This window comes from Dipodomys merriami, unplaced genomic scaffold (assembly GCF_024711535.1).
Source record: "Dipodomys merriami isolate MVZ:Mamm:240054 unplaced genomic scaffold, mDipMer1.0.p SCAF_91, whole genome shotgun sequence".
NCBI classification, from domain to species: domain Eukaryota; kingdom Metazoa; phylum Chordata; class Mammalia; order Rodentia; family Heteromyidae; genus Dipodomys; species Dipodomys merriami.
In genome coordinates, this window is record NW_027206524.1 from 973297 (window position 1) to 991948 (window position 18652).

Consider the following 18652-nt stretch of genomic DNA (forward strand, 5'->3'; position numbering starts at 1 on the left):
TATTGTTCATTCAATAAATGAATTTTTTGTTGTTGCTGTTGTTTCTTTTGTTGGTTGTGGGGCTTGAACTAGCTCAAGGCTAGTGCTCTACCACTTGAGCCATAGTGCCTCTTCTGGTTTTCTGTGTAGTTTATGGGAGATAAGAGTCTCACACTTTCTTGCCTGGGCTGGCTTTGAACCATGATCCTTAGATCTCAGTCTCCTGAGTAGATAGGTTTACAGGCATGAGCCACTGGTGCCCGGCCAATAAATGAATTATTTACTGGATTATTAGATGAAGGAATAGAGAGCATAAGATTGGTCTGGATGTTAAATTCAGCTTCTGAGAAAATATGCCAGGTGTAAGCAGAGTGATTACTTAGAAAACCTAATAATCTATGAGAAAAGAGGTAATTTGGATCAGGTATCTGGCAGTGAAGATGTGAAATGTAGGGACACTCAAAATTTGCTGATGGAGTGATGAAGGACAAGACAAAGAAGAATCACTGGTCCATACAAGGTTTTGGGTCTCACTAACAGCTGGAACTGCTGGGCTAACTGACATGGGCAAGACTGTAGAAAGTACAAATGTGAAGGAAACTAACTTTGCAGAAATGTCAACTAGGCTCTATGAGTTATAAATCTGGAGTACAGAGTAAAGGTCAAAGTCCGAGAAATAAATTTGAGTTATCCTTATACAGATGATATTTAAAGCCATGAGACTAGAAAAAGAGCAAAAGAAAAGATGGGAAAGAAATCCAAGGACTAAGCTGTGGGACACTATATTGAGATCAGAGATGGGGGTAAGGAGAAGAAACTGGGAAGTAATGGCCAGTTGAAGTTGGGAGGGAGATCAAAAGCTCTGGTAGTGCAGAAGCTAAGTGCTAGTATACTTTCAAGGGAAAAGACAGATCAAGTGTGTTTAATTTTATCATCGAAGTAAGATGAAGTCTGAGAATGACAACTGGATTTAGCGATGTTGAAGTCACCTTAAGTAGTCTTTTGGTTTGATCATGTTTTGTTGTTTAATCATATTAGAGCTCTTGGTCTTCACGAATCCCAAGTGCTGAGATTACAGGTGTGTGGCAGCATGCCTCGCTTGAAAAGAGTATTTTCAATAGAGATGTGAAGACCAATGGTCTTACTAAAATGCAGTCAAGAGAATGAACAGAAGTAGTAAGTACAGAAAACTCAAGGAGTTTTGTTATAAAAAGGAAGCAAAGACATTTAGTGATAGCTGAAAGGGTGTGTGGTAAAGAAAGGTAATGTTTTCATTTGGGGGGTGGTGGGTTATTTGATTATAAAGGTAGAGAAGTTGTTACCACAGGTTGGTATAATGATAGAGACAGTCTAGTAGGGAATAATTAATGATGCAGAAAAGAGAAATGCTGAGGCAACATTCTTAAGTAGGTAGGAGGGAATTGAATCTAACCATCAGTTAAAGTAGGCCAAGACAGAACAAAGAGTTCTTCTATAGTAATACCACTGAACAGATATAAATAGGTGATAGGGATGATGGTAGGAACTTGTGCGAGGTCCAGTTTGTCTATTTGTTGTCTTATTGATGAAGGCCACATCACCATCTGAGAGTGAGAAAAAGGAAAAGCCAATAGGAAATCTGAGGAGAGTAAACAAATCAGTCCTTAAAGAAAGTTTCCATTCTTATTTGGTTAAAATGCCCTTCCTCCTCTCTCCCTCCTTGCTTTTCTTGCTGGGCATTGGACCCAAGGTTTCACATATGCTAGGCAAGCAAATTCTAGATCCAAATTTAATTGTTCCTCTCATTTCGAACTTAGCAGTCCCTGAGATTCATATCCAATTAACCACCAAAAAGACAAGTGGAGCTATGACTCAAGTGGTAGAGCACTAGCCTTGAGCAAAAAACCTAAGGGACAGACACCAGGCTCTGAGTACAAGCCTTATTACCACAAAGGCACAAACAAAAACAACAACAACAATAAAAATAAAAAATAAACTAGTAAACGAAGGCAATTTCATCAACCTGAGAAAGGGCATAGACTCAATGATTGCTCCTTAAAAAAAAAAAAAAAATCACAAGGGTTTCCACTTGGCCTATTTCTTTTAATTTTTATCTGTTCTATCTATCTATCTATCTATCTATCTATCTATCTATCTATCTATCTATCTATCTATCTATCTAATTTTTAGTGTACTGAAGATTGAACTCAGGGTCTTGTACTTATTAGGCAAGTACTCATGCAATCACCTGAAAAAATGTTCAACATCAAAAGCCATCAAAAAAATGCAAATTCAAAGCACAATAAGGTCACAACTACTAGGATGGCTACAGTCAGAGACAGGAAATAAACCAGTATTGGTGAAGATGTGAATTTGAATCTTTACTCTAAATTTTGGTGTTTGAAAAAGTTTGCATTTTCTCAGGAGGACACTAAGCATTGAACTACTATATAACCCAGCAATTCTATTCCTAGGTATATGCCCAAGAAATCAAGCTATGTATCTACAGAAAATCCCAAACAATTGTTCATAGCAATACTCATAATACCAAGTAATAGAAGCAACTCAAATGTCCACTACCTGATGAATAGATAAAATGTCTATCCATAGAATGTTATATTGATACATGCTGTAACATGGTTGAATCTTAACATGAGGCTGTATGAAAATAAAAAAGTCACAAGAGATCACATTTTCACATTCCATTTACAAGATCTGGCCAACCTATATATATATATAGATACAGAAAATAGTTTAGTGGGTGTTAAGACCTGGAAGTGAGTTTCAGGGGTAGAATGGCTACTGATACATTCATTGTATTCTTAATTTTTTTTGTTTTTGTTTTTGTTTTTGTTGGTCTGGGCCTGGGCGCTGTCCCTTAGCTCTTCAGTTCAAGGTTAGCGCTCTACCACTTGAGCCACAGCGCCACTTCCAGCTTTTTCTGCATATGTGGTGCCGAGGAATTGAACCCAGGGCCTCATGCATATGAGGCAAGCACTCTACCACTGAGCCAACTTCCCAGCCCCTGTATTCTTAATTATTAAAAAAGGTTTGACTATGGTGAAAAACACATAACCAAAAATTTGCCATTTTAACAATTTTCAAGTGTACAGTTCAGTCCCTAGTGTTAAATATTCACACTGTTTCATCCAATAAAATGGACCTCTACACACATTAAATGATAACGCCTTATTTCCTCCTAACTCCAGCTCCTGGCAACCAGCATTTTGTTTTCTCTCTAAGTCTACTTTTTGCAGTTTAAATGAGTGGAATCATACAATATTTTTGTTCTTGGAACTAACAGATTTCACTTAGCATAATGTTTTAACATACAATAAGATTTCCTTCCTTTTTAAGTCTGAAAACTATTCTCTTGTAAGTATGCTCCATATTTTGTTTATCCATTTATTTACTGATGGATACTTGGGGTATGTCTACCTTTTAGCTATTATGAAGAATGCTATTATGAATATGGCCACACAGTATCTGCTTCAAATCTTGCTAGATAATGGAGCTTTTTTTTTAGTAGTGAAAATGTAATAGTGGTAAAGGTTGTACAACCCTGTGAATATACTAAAAACTACTCACTCATTTTAAATGGGTGAACTGTGTCATATGTGAATTATTTCAATAGAACACTAAAAATACAACTCTCTAAAAGATGTATTAAATTTATAATTACTTTAAAGATTTGACCTCACAAGATAATACAGTTAATAACCAGACAATCTTGCCATTCAGGTAATTTTGATTCGTTCAATGACCTGTGTAGAAGTTTAGGCTTTTTTTTCCCCCGGGTTGTGGGGCTTGAACTCTGGGCCTGAGTGCTGTCACTCAGCTCTTCAGCTCAAAGCTAGCACTCTACCACTTGAGCCACAGTACCACTTCTGGTTTTCTGGTAGTTTACTGGAGATAAGAGTCTCAAGGACTTTCTTGCCAGGGCTGGCTTTGAACTGCAATCCTCTGAGCTCAGCTGCCTGAGAAGCTAGGATTGTAGTCCTGAGCCACCGGTGCCCAGGTAGGCATTTTTTGAGTACTTTTTTTTTTTTTTGGGGGGGGGGGGTCCGGTTGTGGGGCCTGAACTCTGGGCCTGGGCGCTGTCCTTCAGCTCTTCAGTTCAAGGCTAGCGCCCTACCACTTGAGCCACAGTGCCACTTCCGGCTTTTTGCTTATGTGGTGCTGATGAATCAAACCCAGGGCCTCAAGCATGCAAGGCGAGCGCTCTTCCACTGAGCCACCTTCCTAGCCCACAACTTAAGTACTTCTTTAGCACTGTATATTAGAGAAAATAGAAAGAAGAAACTGTTAGTACCTATCTTTAATTTATAATATTAAACACCTTTACACATTCTGTGTCTGGAAATGGTTGAAAAAATAACAAATCCATACTAACTGTGGCAATTCTTACTTGATTTGATCCAAGTTCACCAGATTTTTTTTTTATTTCACATAAAAGATATGTAAAAGATAGAGGATTTATTTGACTTTTTACAATTAAAAAAATATATATTAAAAAAAAGACCCTGAGGTTCACTTCATTGAAAGGGGAAAGAGTCAATAAATTAAAAAATAAAAAAAAGAAGAGAAATTTTTGAGAAGGAAATATATACCAAATTCAAACTGTTATATAAAATTGGGAAAGCCAACAGCTCAGAAACCCATTTCATCATTATTTTTTTTTTGCTTTAGCCAGACATTTTCAACATGGTCAAGGCTCAAGACAGTTTTAGAAAGATTTCTCATAAGGTCCTCTGATCAGAGCAAGATAAGAGAAACCTTACCTGTCTGATCAAAAAAGAGACAAGTTTGAGTCAATTTTCAGTCTTGGTCCCAAAGCAGATATCTAATTATAAAGATAATTACTATGTACAACAGTATTTCTTTCCAGATACAACACCTAATACACTTTACAGTTTTTCTTGGTAATTTCTCAGAGATGAATTTAGGAGGAGGCTGAAATACTACTTGATGTTTCAGCTGACTTCAGATTCTTATTAGAGATTCTTTTCAAAGTCCGTCTGTTTGCAGAAGCAAAATTACGAATGGCACTTCGAAGAGTTGAGTTCCCCTCAGAGATATCTGCGGAATTGATGACTGAATATAATGCCCGATTATATGCTGCAAATAAAGGTTTCCACAGTGATGAATAAAGTCAAATTCTAATAAACTCGATCACCCACTTGTCTATTAGTACTACTTCTCTACCCAGAATTTCATAGGTATTAACTTTAACCAGTGAATAAATATTCATCCAGTACTTACAACATGACAAGAGAACGGAGAGCAGAGACACACAAAAAAATTAAGTCTTAGTATAGTACTTCCAGCCTCCAGGCATATACACCATGTCATCAGAGTGATGTCAGAAACGAACAGAGTAACTGAGGAGGGAGCATACATTCTCAGCAGTGCCATTTAAGGTGGGCCCTGAAGGATTAATGGTCCTAAAGAAGGCCTAGGTATATATGAGGTATAAAGGATGTTCAAAAGTATGACAAATGCTCCCTGATAAGTGGATGCTAAATCCAAAATGTTAGGTGATATGACAAAACTAACAGGACTTAAGAAACAAAGAACTCCCACTCATCTGGTCGAACCACTACTAAATATCCCCATGCTGCTGATCACATGTATGGTGTATAACATGTGAACACCGTTATATGTTATAGACTGTGATAGACAATTTGCTCCAGGAAAGTTAGAATGAACTTGTGACTTTAAATGAGCATCATTATTCCACAATACTGTGAAATTCCGGAAATTATGTAGTCACTTAATCACAATAAAAAAAAAAAAGAGTGAAGTAAGCCAGGCACAAAGAAACACAGGTCCCATGGTTTCACTGATTTGCAATATCTAGTATATGTATGAGTCAAGCGGAAAAAGTCAGATAATGTGATATTAGGAAAATGAATCCTTAGATAGGTATTTTAATGTTTTTTTTTCTTTCATGCATGTGTTTCTAACGCATTTATAAGTTTATTTCTTTGTTGCTTTGTATGTCCCTCCCCCACAGTATAACCCCCGCTTTCAATATATTTGATGTCAGTACAACTTATGGAGGAGATGGGGAAAAACAAGTCATTTAAGGATTCAGGTGGACTTGTTGCAACAATGAGAAGTACAAATTGTCATGTCAAAAAGGAGCTTTACAATGTCAGTGGGGGGGGGAGCGGGGGGGGGGGGGAAGGATTTGGATGGGGGGGAGGGGGGAGGCTGGGAAGGGAGGTGAAGGGTAAACAAAGGAGGAGGCTGCAATGCTTGGTAAGAAATGTATGCATTATCTTGCCCATGTAATTGTAACTCCTCTGTACAGTATGTTCACAAATAAAATAAAATTAAAAAAAAAAGAAAGAACCTCGGGGAAGGTAGGGAGGGAAGGGATGGTAGGGGGAAAACAATGGAGGGGGTAACAATGTTCAAGAGGAAGTGTACTCATTACCTCACTCATGTAACTGTAACCCTCTGTATAGTATCTTTACAATTAAAAAAAAAAGTATGACAAATGGAAACAGTAAAGCTAAAGTATGGCCTAAGGACACAGAAAACACGCTATGCATTTTATACTGTCATAAGAGCTTAGAGGCTTTAGAATAGGGAAATTAATGTGAGCTTTGTGCTTTTAAAATAACTTACAGGACTGACAGAAACTCATTCCATACAGGTGAGGAATACTAGGAATTTAAATACTGGCAGTATTTTCAGTATGTACATGAGGCCTACATGTGCTTACTGAACCTGTGCACTCTATAAGTCAGTAGATGAGCAAGAAACATTAGTGACAATAGGAAGGACTCTTATTTGGTCCTACTGCGACTTCTAACAGACTTCCTCATTTGCCTCACTGTCCCAGCAGAACTGGTTAGCAGTCTAATATGAATGTATATGATAATGAGTCTATATTAGGTAACATAAAGTATGTAGAAATCAGAGGATTCAATTAGAAGACAGAGTGCTAACTTAGATGAACACAAGAATCAAACTTTTATCCTCTAAGCTTGGTGTCAGTAGTTCATATCTGTAATCCTAGCTATTGAGGAAATTGAGATCTGAGAATCCAGATTTGATACCAGCCTGGACAGAAACATCCATGAGACTCTTATCCCTAATTAATCATAGAAAAAGCTGGAAGTGGAGCTGTGGCTCAAGTGGTAGAGTGTGAGCCTTGAGCAAAAAAGAAGCTCAGGGACAGCTCTCAGGCCCTGAGCTCAAGCCCCAGTACCAGCACAAAAGAACCACCCAAAAAAACTCTTTTGTACTCGAGTTAAAAAACAACAATTACAATGGAATGAGTTGGAACTATTTTTCCACTCTAAATGGGGACAAGATGATGACAAGACTCAAGGAGAAAAGAAAATTCACTGTAATAAGTATCACTCAAAAAATTGCTTGTTTTTGTCGGTTGTGGGGCTTGAACTCAGGGCCTGGGCACTGTCCCTGAGCTTTTTTGCTCAAGGCTAGGGCTCTACCACTTGAGCCATAGAGCCACTTCTGGTTTTTGAGTGGTTAATTGGAGATAAGAGTCTCAGAGGGAAGCCAGGTGCTGGTGGCTCACACCTGTAATCCTAGGTACTCAGAAGGTTGAGATCTGAGTATCGTGGTTCAAAGCCAGCCCGGGAAGGAAAGTCTGAGAGACTGTTATCTCCAATAAACCACTCAGAAAACAGGAAGAGGTGCTGTGGCTCAAGTTGTATAGCGCTAACCCTGAAGAGCTGAGAGACAGTGCCCAGGTCCAGAGTTCAAGCCCCACGACCCACAAAAAAAAAAAAAAAAAAAAAAAAAAAGAATCTCACAAGGACTTTTCTGTCTGGGCTGGCTTTGAACTGTGATCCTCAGATCTCAGCTTCCTGAGTAGCTAGGATTACAAAGCAAATAATTATTTTGTAAACAGATTATCAGTAAATTCACTAATATATATTAAGTACTTTGTAAATATTAAATTACCACAGTCACTACTCTAATTTTTTTTCTACATTGCTATTGGATCCCATCTATTCTTTCAAGAAACTTACCTTTGTGATTTTTATAGAAAATACAATTGTTGGCACAGGTATCAGGATGAGCATCCCAAAAATCAGGACCACAACAGCATAACGGAGGTAAAGTGATATTGTACAGCTTCATTTTCTCCTCGACCTGGGCTCGTAAAGCTTCCACATATCTAGAAAAATAGACTATGTTGAGGTAAAGTGAACATGAACAGGCAAAAAGTAAACATGAATCTTGCTTTAAACCAGCTTTAACTGTTAAAACTAGTTCATCCCTGCACCTTGATTCCTCCTCTTTGCACTTGGAAACGGCACGAAGGAACATGCAACGCTATTCCCAAGAGGTATTAGCCAATCAGTACATTTGTCAAAGTTGTATGTCCCCAAAGGAGGAACAATATGACACAAGTCAATCTTTTTTTTTTTTTTTTTTGCCAGTCCTGGGGCTTGAACTCAGGGCCTGGGCACTGTCTCTGAGCTGCTTTTGCTCAAAGCTAGCATTCTACCACTTGAGCCATAGTGCCACTTCTGGCTTTTTCTGTTTATGTGGTACTGAGGAATTGAACCCAGGGCTTCATGCATGCTAGGCAAGTATTCCACCAAGCCACATTCCCAGCCCTCCCCCCCCCCATTTGGGGGGGGGGGGCTGGTCCTGGAGCTTGAACTTAGGGCCTGGGTAGTCTCTGAGCTTTTGGGCTCGAGGCTAGCACTTGAGCCACACCTCCTCTTCTGGCTTTTTTTGTGGTTAATTGGAGGTAAGAGTCCACAGACTTTCTTGCCCCTCTTCAAATCTCAGCCTCCTGAGTAACTAGGATTACAACATGAGCCACTGGTGCCCAGACAATCAATCAATCTTTTAAGAAAATTAAGAACAACTTCCTATAATTCTCCTCTACAGTCAGCCAGAACTTTATGCAATGTGTTTCAAATTACCTGATGTATTCTTTTTCTTTCTGTTGCTGTTTTTCTCTGGCTCCTTTTATTTCTTCAAGTTGTAACTGAGCTAAAAGGTCACTCATCTCCACAGAGTGTGGTTCTTTATGACATTTCATTCTCAGGATCCTCTGCTCTTCAGCATAACGTTGTTGCTCTTTCCTTTTCTTAATTCTGAGGATAAAAATCATAACATGATGAGGAATTTCATTAAATTGTTCTTTAAAATTAGCTTCTAGATCAAATAACAAGAAATGCATAAAGCAAGGAAATCAGGAAGTCAGTTTAATACCCCAAGAATGTCTTCAAAAATTCGTGCAGATTTGAGTTAATCTTATGATTATCTATATACATAGCTTCTGAAGAAGAAATCAGTAGTGACTATTTAAGAGATTTTTCTGTAAGAATTCTAGCACAAGAACCCTCTCAAGTTAAAACTACTAGTAATTAGGATTTCTGCTTCTAAAATGGAGTTAACAGGAACAGATCCACCATCCCAACAACAAAACAACCTTAACCAACCAAAAAAAAAAAAAATCCCCAAACTTAAAAATAATAAAAAATTAAATCAGATAAAATACAAGAAACAATGGTTTTCAAGACACTGTACATGAACCAACAAAAGACAGTGGTCCCTGACAGATGGGAAACAAAGCCAAGTCCCATAACTTCCAGATATTGCTGTCTTTAAAGTTTATAGGTGGTGGCACAGGTGGGAGAGCTCCAGTGGAGCCTGGTGGATTCTGAATTAGAGAGGAAGCTAAGAGTGCAGAGAGGACAACTAGCGCTTAACATATCAGAATGCCAGAGAGAGAACCCAGACAGCATCTCTCCTAGTATATAGCAGAGAACATGCACACATATGCAAGGGGAAGGACCATTCAAGACAATAAGAAATAACACACATACATATGTTTAATCTGCTTATCTATTTATTTGCCTTACTATGGTTTTGAACGGGAGTCTTAGACCTGCGAGGCAGGTGCACTTCCACTTGAACTATGGCTCTAGCCCTTTCTGCTTTATTTTTCATATAGGGTCTTGTGTTTTTATCTGGGCTAGCCTGCACCATGATCCACCTACTTATGCTTCCTGCATAGCTGAGATGACAAGTACACAGTATGTGCCCAGCTTTATTGGTTGAGATGGGGATCTCATAAGCTTTCTGCCCAAGCTAGTCTCAAACCATGATCTGATCTCCTGATCTCCTCAGCCAGAGTAGCTAAGGATTATAGACATGAGCTATCATGCCTAGCTAAAATACATTTTTAAGACTATATCTGCCATAGCTATTCCTCTGATGGATCTAGGCAAAGTGAATTATAAATCTTCTGGAAAGGATTCTCCATTGCAGATGCTATTAGTAACATTCATGATTCATGTGTAGCTCAGTAGTGAGAGGCATGCTTAGCATCTTCAAGGCCCTAAATTAAATCCACCACTCACCAAAAAGAAAAGAAAAGAATACGACTGATTTGAGCCTAGAACATAGAAACACATACTCAAAACAAATTAGCTATTTTTTCTGAAGAGTAATATGAGGCCAATTCACACTCCTACTTCTTCAAGAAAGCATGGTCTGATAAAAACTCTAGGCTTTTACCCATTTGTGACAGGCTATCAGACTCTAGGGGCATTAAACCTTTCATGCTGTTAGATTAACACAGGGAAATGTTAAAATCTAGAAGCCAATCTACAAAGGCTGAAAGATCAGGCACTAGAAAAACAGGCAGGATATGGTAGATGTGGGACTAAATTCATCCATATTCAGGCTGCCCCAGGAGAGAGATAAGGTTACTTTTAACAAGCGTTTTCTTTCAATTGCCCTCTCACACTTGCTAGTATTTCCTGAGCAACAATTGTAAATCTAAATTGAGTATTTCTCAAAGAGCATAAAATAGTTTTTATGGTATGAGTGAAACTCAAATGTTACATAAAGTTGTAATAGGGTAGAGGTAAGAAATCTCATTATTGCAACCCGGGCAGAGGGAAATCTTTTTATATGACTGAATATTAAGATTTAGAGGAATATAAGGCAGCACACTAGGAATGTGGCAAAAGGAAAACCAGACACATACATATATCAGAATTGACTTCAAAACATATGCTTGTATTGTTCTCTTCAAATAAGCTAGAGAATTAAGGAAAAGATGGAATTTTTTAAAAAGTGTGTGTGTGATTGTGTGTGTGTGGGTGCGTGTGTGTGAGGCCATGCCAATCCTTGGACTTGAACCCAGGCACTGTCCCTGAGTTTTTTGGCTTAAGGTTAGCAGGCCAGCACTTGAGCCACAGCTACATTTCCAGCTTTTATGGGTGGTTTAATTGGAGATAAGAGGCTAAGAGACTTTCCAGTCCAGGCTGGCTTTGAACTGTGTTCCTCAGATCTCAGCATCCTGAGAATCTAGGATTATAGGCAAGAGCCACTGGCACTTGGCTTTAAATTCAAACTTTAGAGGATAATCCTAAAATCATAGCTATCAGTTACAGATCTACCAACATAGAGATCTTATTCTAAACAGAGTAAAGAAAAGTACTCTGAAGGGCTGTGCTCAGTGCTAGAGTGCTTGCCTCACATGCATGAGGCCTTGGGTTCGATTCTTCAGTACCACATAAGCAGAAAAAGCCAGAAGTGGCTCTGTGGCTCTAGTGGTAGAGCGCTAAGGGGCAGCGCTCAGGCTGAGTTCAGGCCCCGCGACCGACAAAAAAGAAAAGAAAAGAAAAGTATTCTCAGAGCCTAGTTCAATGGCTCATATCTGCAATTCTAGCTACTCAGGAGGCTGAGGTCTAAGGGTTGCGTTTTGAAGCCAGTCCAGGAAAGACAATTCCCTGAGACTCTTAACTTCAATAAACCGGCAAAGCTGGAAGTGGAGGTGTAACTAAAGTGGTATAATGCCAGCCTTGAGTGAAAATGACAAGCGAGAGCGGGAGACCCCGAGTTCAAACCCCCTAGAACTGGTACACACACACACACACACAGAGGTACTTAGGACACTGATAATTTGTTAAGTTCAATAACGTCAGACTTCTCAACATAAATAAATAAAAATCAAATGTAATGAATCAAATTGAATTTTTCAATGATGAAATGCAAAGAGTAAAATGAATAACAAAAAAGATAAACGCAAATTCATAATGTGTTAGCTCAAGTACTAAAAGAAGTAGCATAAACATTTGTTGGTGGTGTGGTGGTGGTCATGGGGCTTACGTGCTTTCCCTGAGCTCTTCAGCTCAAGGCTAGTGCTCTACCACTAGAGCCACAGCGCCACTTCTGGTTTTTGAGTGGTTAATTGGAGAAAGTCTCACTGACTTTCCTGCCCAGACTGGCTTTGAACCAAGATCCTTAGATCTCCACCTCCTGAGTAGCTAGGATTACAGGCATGAGCCACTGGCTAGCATAAACAATTTTATATAAAGTTCTTACAAGAATTATTATCTCTACCAGTAAAACCTAAGCAAACATACAAGCATTGTTTTTCAAGGTATATCTTAGGTCTTGGTAATAGGACAGTTCCTAGAAATGATGTCTTCTACTCCATAGCTACTCCTCTCCTCACAAGGAAAAAATTATCTAGACTTTCTGTCTTTAGTTCCACACTTCCTTATCCACTCCAAAAGAGCTTTAAGATCATTCCACCAAACAGCTCTAAATTCACAATCCATTTAGCACATATATTCTCACAAGAACAATATTGTCCCTAAAGTGACAAAGAATTTTTAGATATTACAATAGTCTGTGGCCCTCCAAAAAGCCAAAGTACATTGAACAGAAACACATTATATCTATGTATTAAAACTGAGAGTGGGAGGCAAGTGTGGAAAAAAAAAAATGTTAAAAATGCTCCACAAAGGGAAAAATAGTGGGGCTGGGAAGGTGGCTCAGTGGTACAGCGCTTGCCTTGCATGCATGAGGCCCTGGGTTTGATTCCTCAGCACCACATAAACAAAAAGAAAGAAAAAACAGCCGGAAGAGGTGCTGTGGCTCAAGTGGTAGAGCGCTAGCCTTGAGCTGAAGAGCTGAGGGACAGTGCCCAGGCCCAGAGTTCAGGCCCCATGACTGAACAAAAAAAAAAAAAAAGTGAAAAATAGTGAAGGCTGAGACACACTGATGGATCATTACTCACTTTCTTTCAAGTTGTACTCTGCACTCGCATAGCTGACTATTCCTTCTTTCTTGAAATTTTCTTCTATCAGTCTCTGTAACAATCTGGACCAACCTTCTCTGCCTCCTTTGCAAGCCCATCTTGCAAAGTTCTAGATCCTATACACTCTCCTCTTCTTACATTATACCATCTCCCCAAGTTACAGAATGTACGTCCCCTGTTATGTTACCACTACAACCACCTGTAATTCAGAAAGCTACATAAAGATCTATTACAAATCATGTCCCTATGATCGAAACCTACTTAACTTAGCTGTCCATTTGACATCTCCATTGGATGTATTTTCTTGTTGAATAATTACTTTCTAAACAAGCTTCTCTTCCAATGTCTTCAAGTCCTCTATGTAAACATGCCTTTTACTTATATACAACAGAAACTAAAGAGGTCAAAAATCAATATCAATACCTCTGTTTTCTCACAATGATGTGAATACTATTATAGCAGTTCTGCTGCTTATGCTAAAAGGTATTCTGAAACCAGCATCAGATTTTCAGCAAGAGAAGTAACAATGTAAGAGGTTGCAAATTGATGTATGAACTTAATATACTGGATGTGTGCAGAAATAAACAACAAGAAGACATCAATATTTACATTTTAAGCATATCCTGGAAACACTGGAAAACTATGGTAAACAATATGAAAATATATTCTTAGTATATCAACAATAACACATGAATTCTTGTCACTCAGTTCTCTTCTACATCATAAAGTCATACTTCATCCTTTACAAAATTAAACTAAAATAAAGACCTAAAACTCAACTGAGGGCTTTGACTCTTTGGAATCTTTCTGAGCAGTCACAGAAACTTGACACCACCAACATTTTTAAATAAAAAAAAATTTGCTTCTAAGAGAAAGAAACATTTATTTCAGAAGTGAAGTTAGAAAAAAATAACTTTTTAAGGAGGTGGATGAAATCTACCGCTCTGACACAACAGGATTAAGGTATAATCTAGCAGTCTAAATCTTTGCTTGCTGATCTTATTTTCTGTTCAAACTCTTTCTCTATCAGACCCTGATGCCAGGTGATTTCAGTCCCTCAGTGATTTCAGAAATCACAAATAGTAAGAATGATCACAGACTTCCCTGCCTGGACTGGCTTTGAATCACAATCCTCAAATCTCAGTCTCCTGAGTAGCTAGGATTACAGGCATGATCCACTGGTGACCTGCAATCTGAGACTTATTTTTAAATTCCCCTTGACAGAACTCAGTTAACTTACTTAAAACAGCTTTTAAAGGTGCCTTTTACTCATTGCTACCTTTGCATTATCTTACGTGACAGACCACACTACAGTCTTTAAAAGGTAAGGTGATGGCGTCAAATGTAGATTTAAACCCCAGTTCTTCCATCTCTAAGTGTGGACTTTATATCAGTCATATCGCTTAACATCCATAGGGTTCATTTTCTCTTCTTTAAAAGGAAAAGAATAATCAAATCTACTTCATAAGTTACTGAAATGAGTGAATGGGCTAGTACCTCTAAAGCACTCAATATTATGCTCAGCACATTGTAAGCACTCAATGGATGGTAGTAGCATTGCTACCTGTGGAATTGCTGTATGGATTAAATGAGATGTTATCAGCGTAAAGCTCTTGAAATATAGTAAATCCTAGATATTTATTTTTATTTTTATATTAATTTCATTCTCTTCTCTAAGTGTGCTACTTCATAGCCTGCTAACATTTAGTCTTAGCTATTCCCAGAATGCCTCTAATGGTGCTCCTAACTGTTTTCAGGGTAAAGTCCAACAACTTCCATTTTCTAACATACTAAGCTCTTTATGATCTTGTAGCTCACATCAAGCTTAGAAGTGTCATATTTTCTCATGAATAGCTTTTGCAATGTTCGCTCTCTTATCTAATATTCCTGTCCACTCTTTCCCATCTTCTTTGTATTATACCATTCCTATTAACTCTTCAGTCCAGGAAGTCTTCCTTTTCCTTCTCTTATCTCAAACTTCCCAATTTGATTTCAAAATGTTTTCTGTGCTTCTGCATCATTCTTGTGCTTTGTCTGTCTTCTAATGGTAACAGGAGCAACTAACATTTATTGACCAAATGCTATATGCCAGATTCTTTGTCAAGCACATTTACAGATTAACTTACTTAATCCTCACAGCACCTTTATGACATATATAACATTATTATCCTTATTTTGTAAAGAGGACACTCATTTTACAAAGAGTAGCATAGGTTAACTTTCCCAAAGTCACACAAATAGTGGATAGTGAAGCTAGAACTTCCACATATCAAGTTCCTACCTACCTACTGTAGTCTTGTAACAGTATTAGGTATTATAATAATCCAATTGGTTATATGCTTCTCCATTCCTCAGTCAAATCTATCTAGTAGGTTCTTTTAAAACGAAGCTCAAGCCTTCTGTGTCATACATCCCCTAAATCTAGCAAGTCTACAAATTAATACCAATTAGTAGAAGCTTAATAAATAGCTACTAATAAAACCAAATCATTAATTCTTATACAACTGGTTGAGGTAGTTATCAAACTCATATTTACAAAGCAGAAAAAAATGTTTACTTTAGAATGCTACTAACAGTTTTTGTCTCCAAATTCACTCATATAATCATTCATGCAAAGACAGCATAAATGGCTTAGCTTCTCCAAGAAGAAAAAGGCAAAAATAACTTCTAAGTATCTGCCAACTATCCACTAGATAGTTTCAAGTATTTTGTGCCATCTGTAAAGCAGAGACGTATTTTTTCTGAGATCAAGACTATAAATCCAAGAAAAGAAAAAAAAAATTATCCAGCAGGAAATGAGAATTAAGTAAAAGCCTAAAGCAAAAAACCTTTCAAAGAAGGTCAGCAGTAATGCTGCTAAAAACACTTCTCCCTGCCTGCGCCACGTGGGAGGCATGCCATACGAAGATCTACATTAGACGTAAAATACCTATAGCAAGAGTGTATTGATTTCAGCTAAATGAACTGAACAAAATACATTTCCATTCTACCTTCAACCCAATGAGCTGTAAAATGTTTATATATTGGCTCTACATAACTGAAAAATTTTAATGCAGACTGGATCAAAATTTAGCTAAAAGATTAATATCCAAAATATACAAAGAGCTCTCTGCTAGTCCAACACTCATCACCTTGATCTGGTCCAGAAGTTAACAAAAATCAAGAAGGCTATAATTATAGTTTAGTTAAAGCTTATTCTGTAGCTAGTTCGGCCATCTCCTTAGTAGTATGGTATTTTTTATTATTGTAAAGAAATGGATTTATAATGACATTTTCATGCATATATGTTTATGTAAGTACTTTCATCATATTCACCCCTAATTACACTTTCTCTCCTTGTGCACTCCTGCTGCTCCCCTACTCCTCCCAAATAGTACTCATTCTACTTTCATGTCTTAAAAATCTACCTTATATATATGAGAGAAAACTTAACAGTATTTGTTTGTGTCTATCTTTTAACATGTTGCCAGTCACCGGTCAGTTGTCAGCTTCAGAGCTGCATTTACTTTAGAGATGCTTCCTTTCTTTGCATAATCAGTCGCTGCTGGTCTGATCTGTGCACGGAGAAAGTCCCACTTGTTCTAGAGACACCCCCACCCCACCCCATGTGTGCACCCAGAGGAAACAAATGTCCAAGTCTAGAGGTTCCCAACAGTACGTTAGAGACTGGGGAAAACAAACAGTACACTGAGCTCTGTGCTACAGGAGAATGGAAGGAAACTAGCACTCTGCCAGCCTCAATGTTTTCCAGTTAAACCACCAATTAAACCACCTGTGGGAGGGAGGAGGCTGGGGAAACTGCATAACCTGCTCAGAGTTCTCTCTCAGCTGACCCTCTCATCTGCAAGAGGTATACTATGGGTCTGAAGAGGCAGTTCTGGAGGCCAACCAATCCACGGGCAATGGGCTTCGGCTTAACACTCTTAAGTCTTTGTGGTGATTCAGGGGAAATAGGGCTTCCCACCTCTTGCAACAGAGGAAAAGCACTGACTACTGTGCCCTCCACAACTTTCTCACAGTGGGTCTGTGTCTGAAGCATGCCTTCTCCATAACTACCTCTCATGATACATGAGAGGGTGGCCCAAGATTCCCCAACTTGTAATTGCTTCTTATTGTACTCCCTTACCCGAGATAGTATCTGGTAAACAGAAAACTATGAACAATAGCTCTCGTGAGATACTGGACTGACAAAATGGCTTTCCTATCCAGTATGGGACTGTCCCACCAAATCCATAGACTAGTCTGAAAGCTTGTGAGAAGTGTCAGGTATTCTGCAGCCAGGACTGCCAATCTGTTGTCACCAGGGTTACCTGGCATGCCTTGTGATGTGGCTTCAGCTTCTCCTGTCCTCCCCGGGACCCAGGGTTGGTGCTCTTGTCTGTTTCCTACTTGTTTCTACATTGTCTCCTGTTTCTCAGTGCTTTTCAGCTGTCCTGTTCTGTCATTATTGATTAGTGATGCTCTTCCTGTCTTCCCTTTATAGTCCATCCTTTACTGCCCTGACTCACCTTATTCATGACAGTCACATGGAAGAAGGTTCTAATCTGTCATTTTGTCCCAGAACCTAAAACCAACTGAGAAAAATTTTTGTGTGTATACCAGTACTGAGGCTTGAATTCAGGGCTTCATGCTCTCATTTGACTTTTTTGCTATGGCTAGCACTCCACCCTGAAACACATGTCCAGTTCTGGCTTTTTACTGGTTAAATAGAGATAAGAATCTTGTGGGCTTTATGTTCCCAGTATACCTTTGAACCATGATCCTCAGATCTCAGCCTCAGGATTATAGGTATCAGTGGTTGGAAAATTTAAATTACTTTTGAACTCCTCTCTCTATGTGAAGCCTAACTGGCCATCAAGTTGCATAGATTCTATTTCTTAAAGTATTATAAATAAATCATTCTGTTGCCATCATCTCTCAATGCAATTACTCTAATAACCTCTTATCTCTACTCTCTGCCTTGCTTTTCTTCACACTGCCAGAGATCTTTGTAAAATACAAATCAGATCATAAGACTTTTGCCTTAAGATTTTCAACACCTATATTACAGCCATGTGCCACTTCACTTTTACCAAAATTTAGCCACTGTTTCAAAAATTCCTCAAACATAACCAATGTCTTCAACTACAGTGCTTTGACTATTTGGCAAATTCTAATTCATCAAGCTTGAGTATTAACTGATTTAAAAAGCCTCCTTAACTTTCATCTAGATGATCCTTGCCTCACTTTGAGTACTATAATTTTTTTTTTTATAATTTTTTCTCCCTCCTTGCTTGGTGCTCATTTTTTCACCATCAACACCAACACTACTATCATCAAGGTGGGGATAATAACTTTTTTTATGGTACCAGTACTAGGGCTTGAAATCACTCAAGACCTGGGCATTATCTCTTCGCATTTTCACTCAAGGCTAGTGCTCTACTACTTGAGCCACAGACCTATTTCTAGCTTTTTAGTGGTTAATTGGAAATAAGAGTCCCTCAGATTTGTCTGTCCAGACTGGCCTTGAACCTCAGATCTCAGTCTCTTGAGTAAGCTAGGCCTGCAGATAGGCATGAGCCACTGGAAACTAGGTATTATAATCCTCATATTATAATTACAGATACTGAGACTTAAAGTTACATAACCAAT

General features: G+C 38.4%; 1 protein-coding gene across 3 annotated transcripts in view; it reads right to left on the reverse strand.

Annotated features, from left to right (window-relative positions):
* Window positions 1–2451: 2451 nt before the first annotated feature.
* LOC138821295 (coiled-coil domain-containing protein 15-like) overlaps window positions 2452–18652 on the reverse strand; it is a 50533-nt gene continuing 34332 nt past the window's right edge. For 2 of the 3 annotated variants that reach the window (XM_070013423.1, XM_070013425.1), the window contains 3 exons: window positions 8880–9053; window positions 7971–8119; window positions 2452–5076 (listed from right to left, as the gene is read on the reverse strand). In XM_070013423.1, coding sequence (XP_069869524.1) covers window positions 4901–5076; window positions 7971–8119; window positions 8880–9053 — 499 coding nt within the window. In that variant the 3' untranslated portion in view covers window positions 2452–4900. The remainder of the gene's footprint in view (window positions 5077–7970; window positions 8120–8879; window positions 9054–18652) is intronic. The other variant, XM_070013424.1, reaches the window with a different exon arrangement.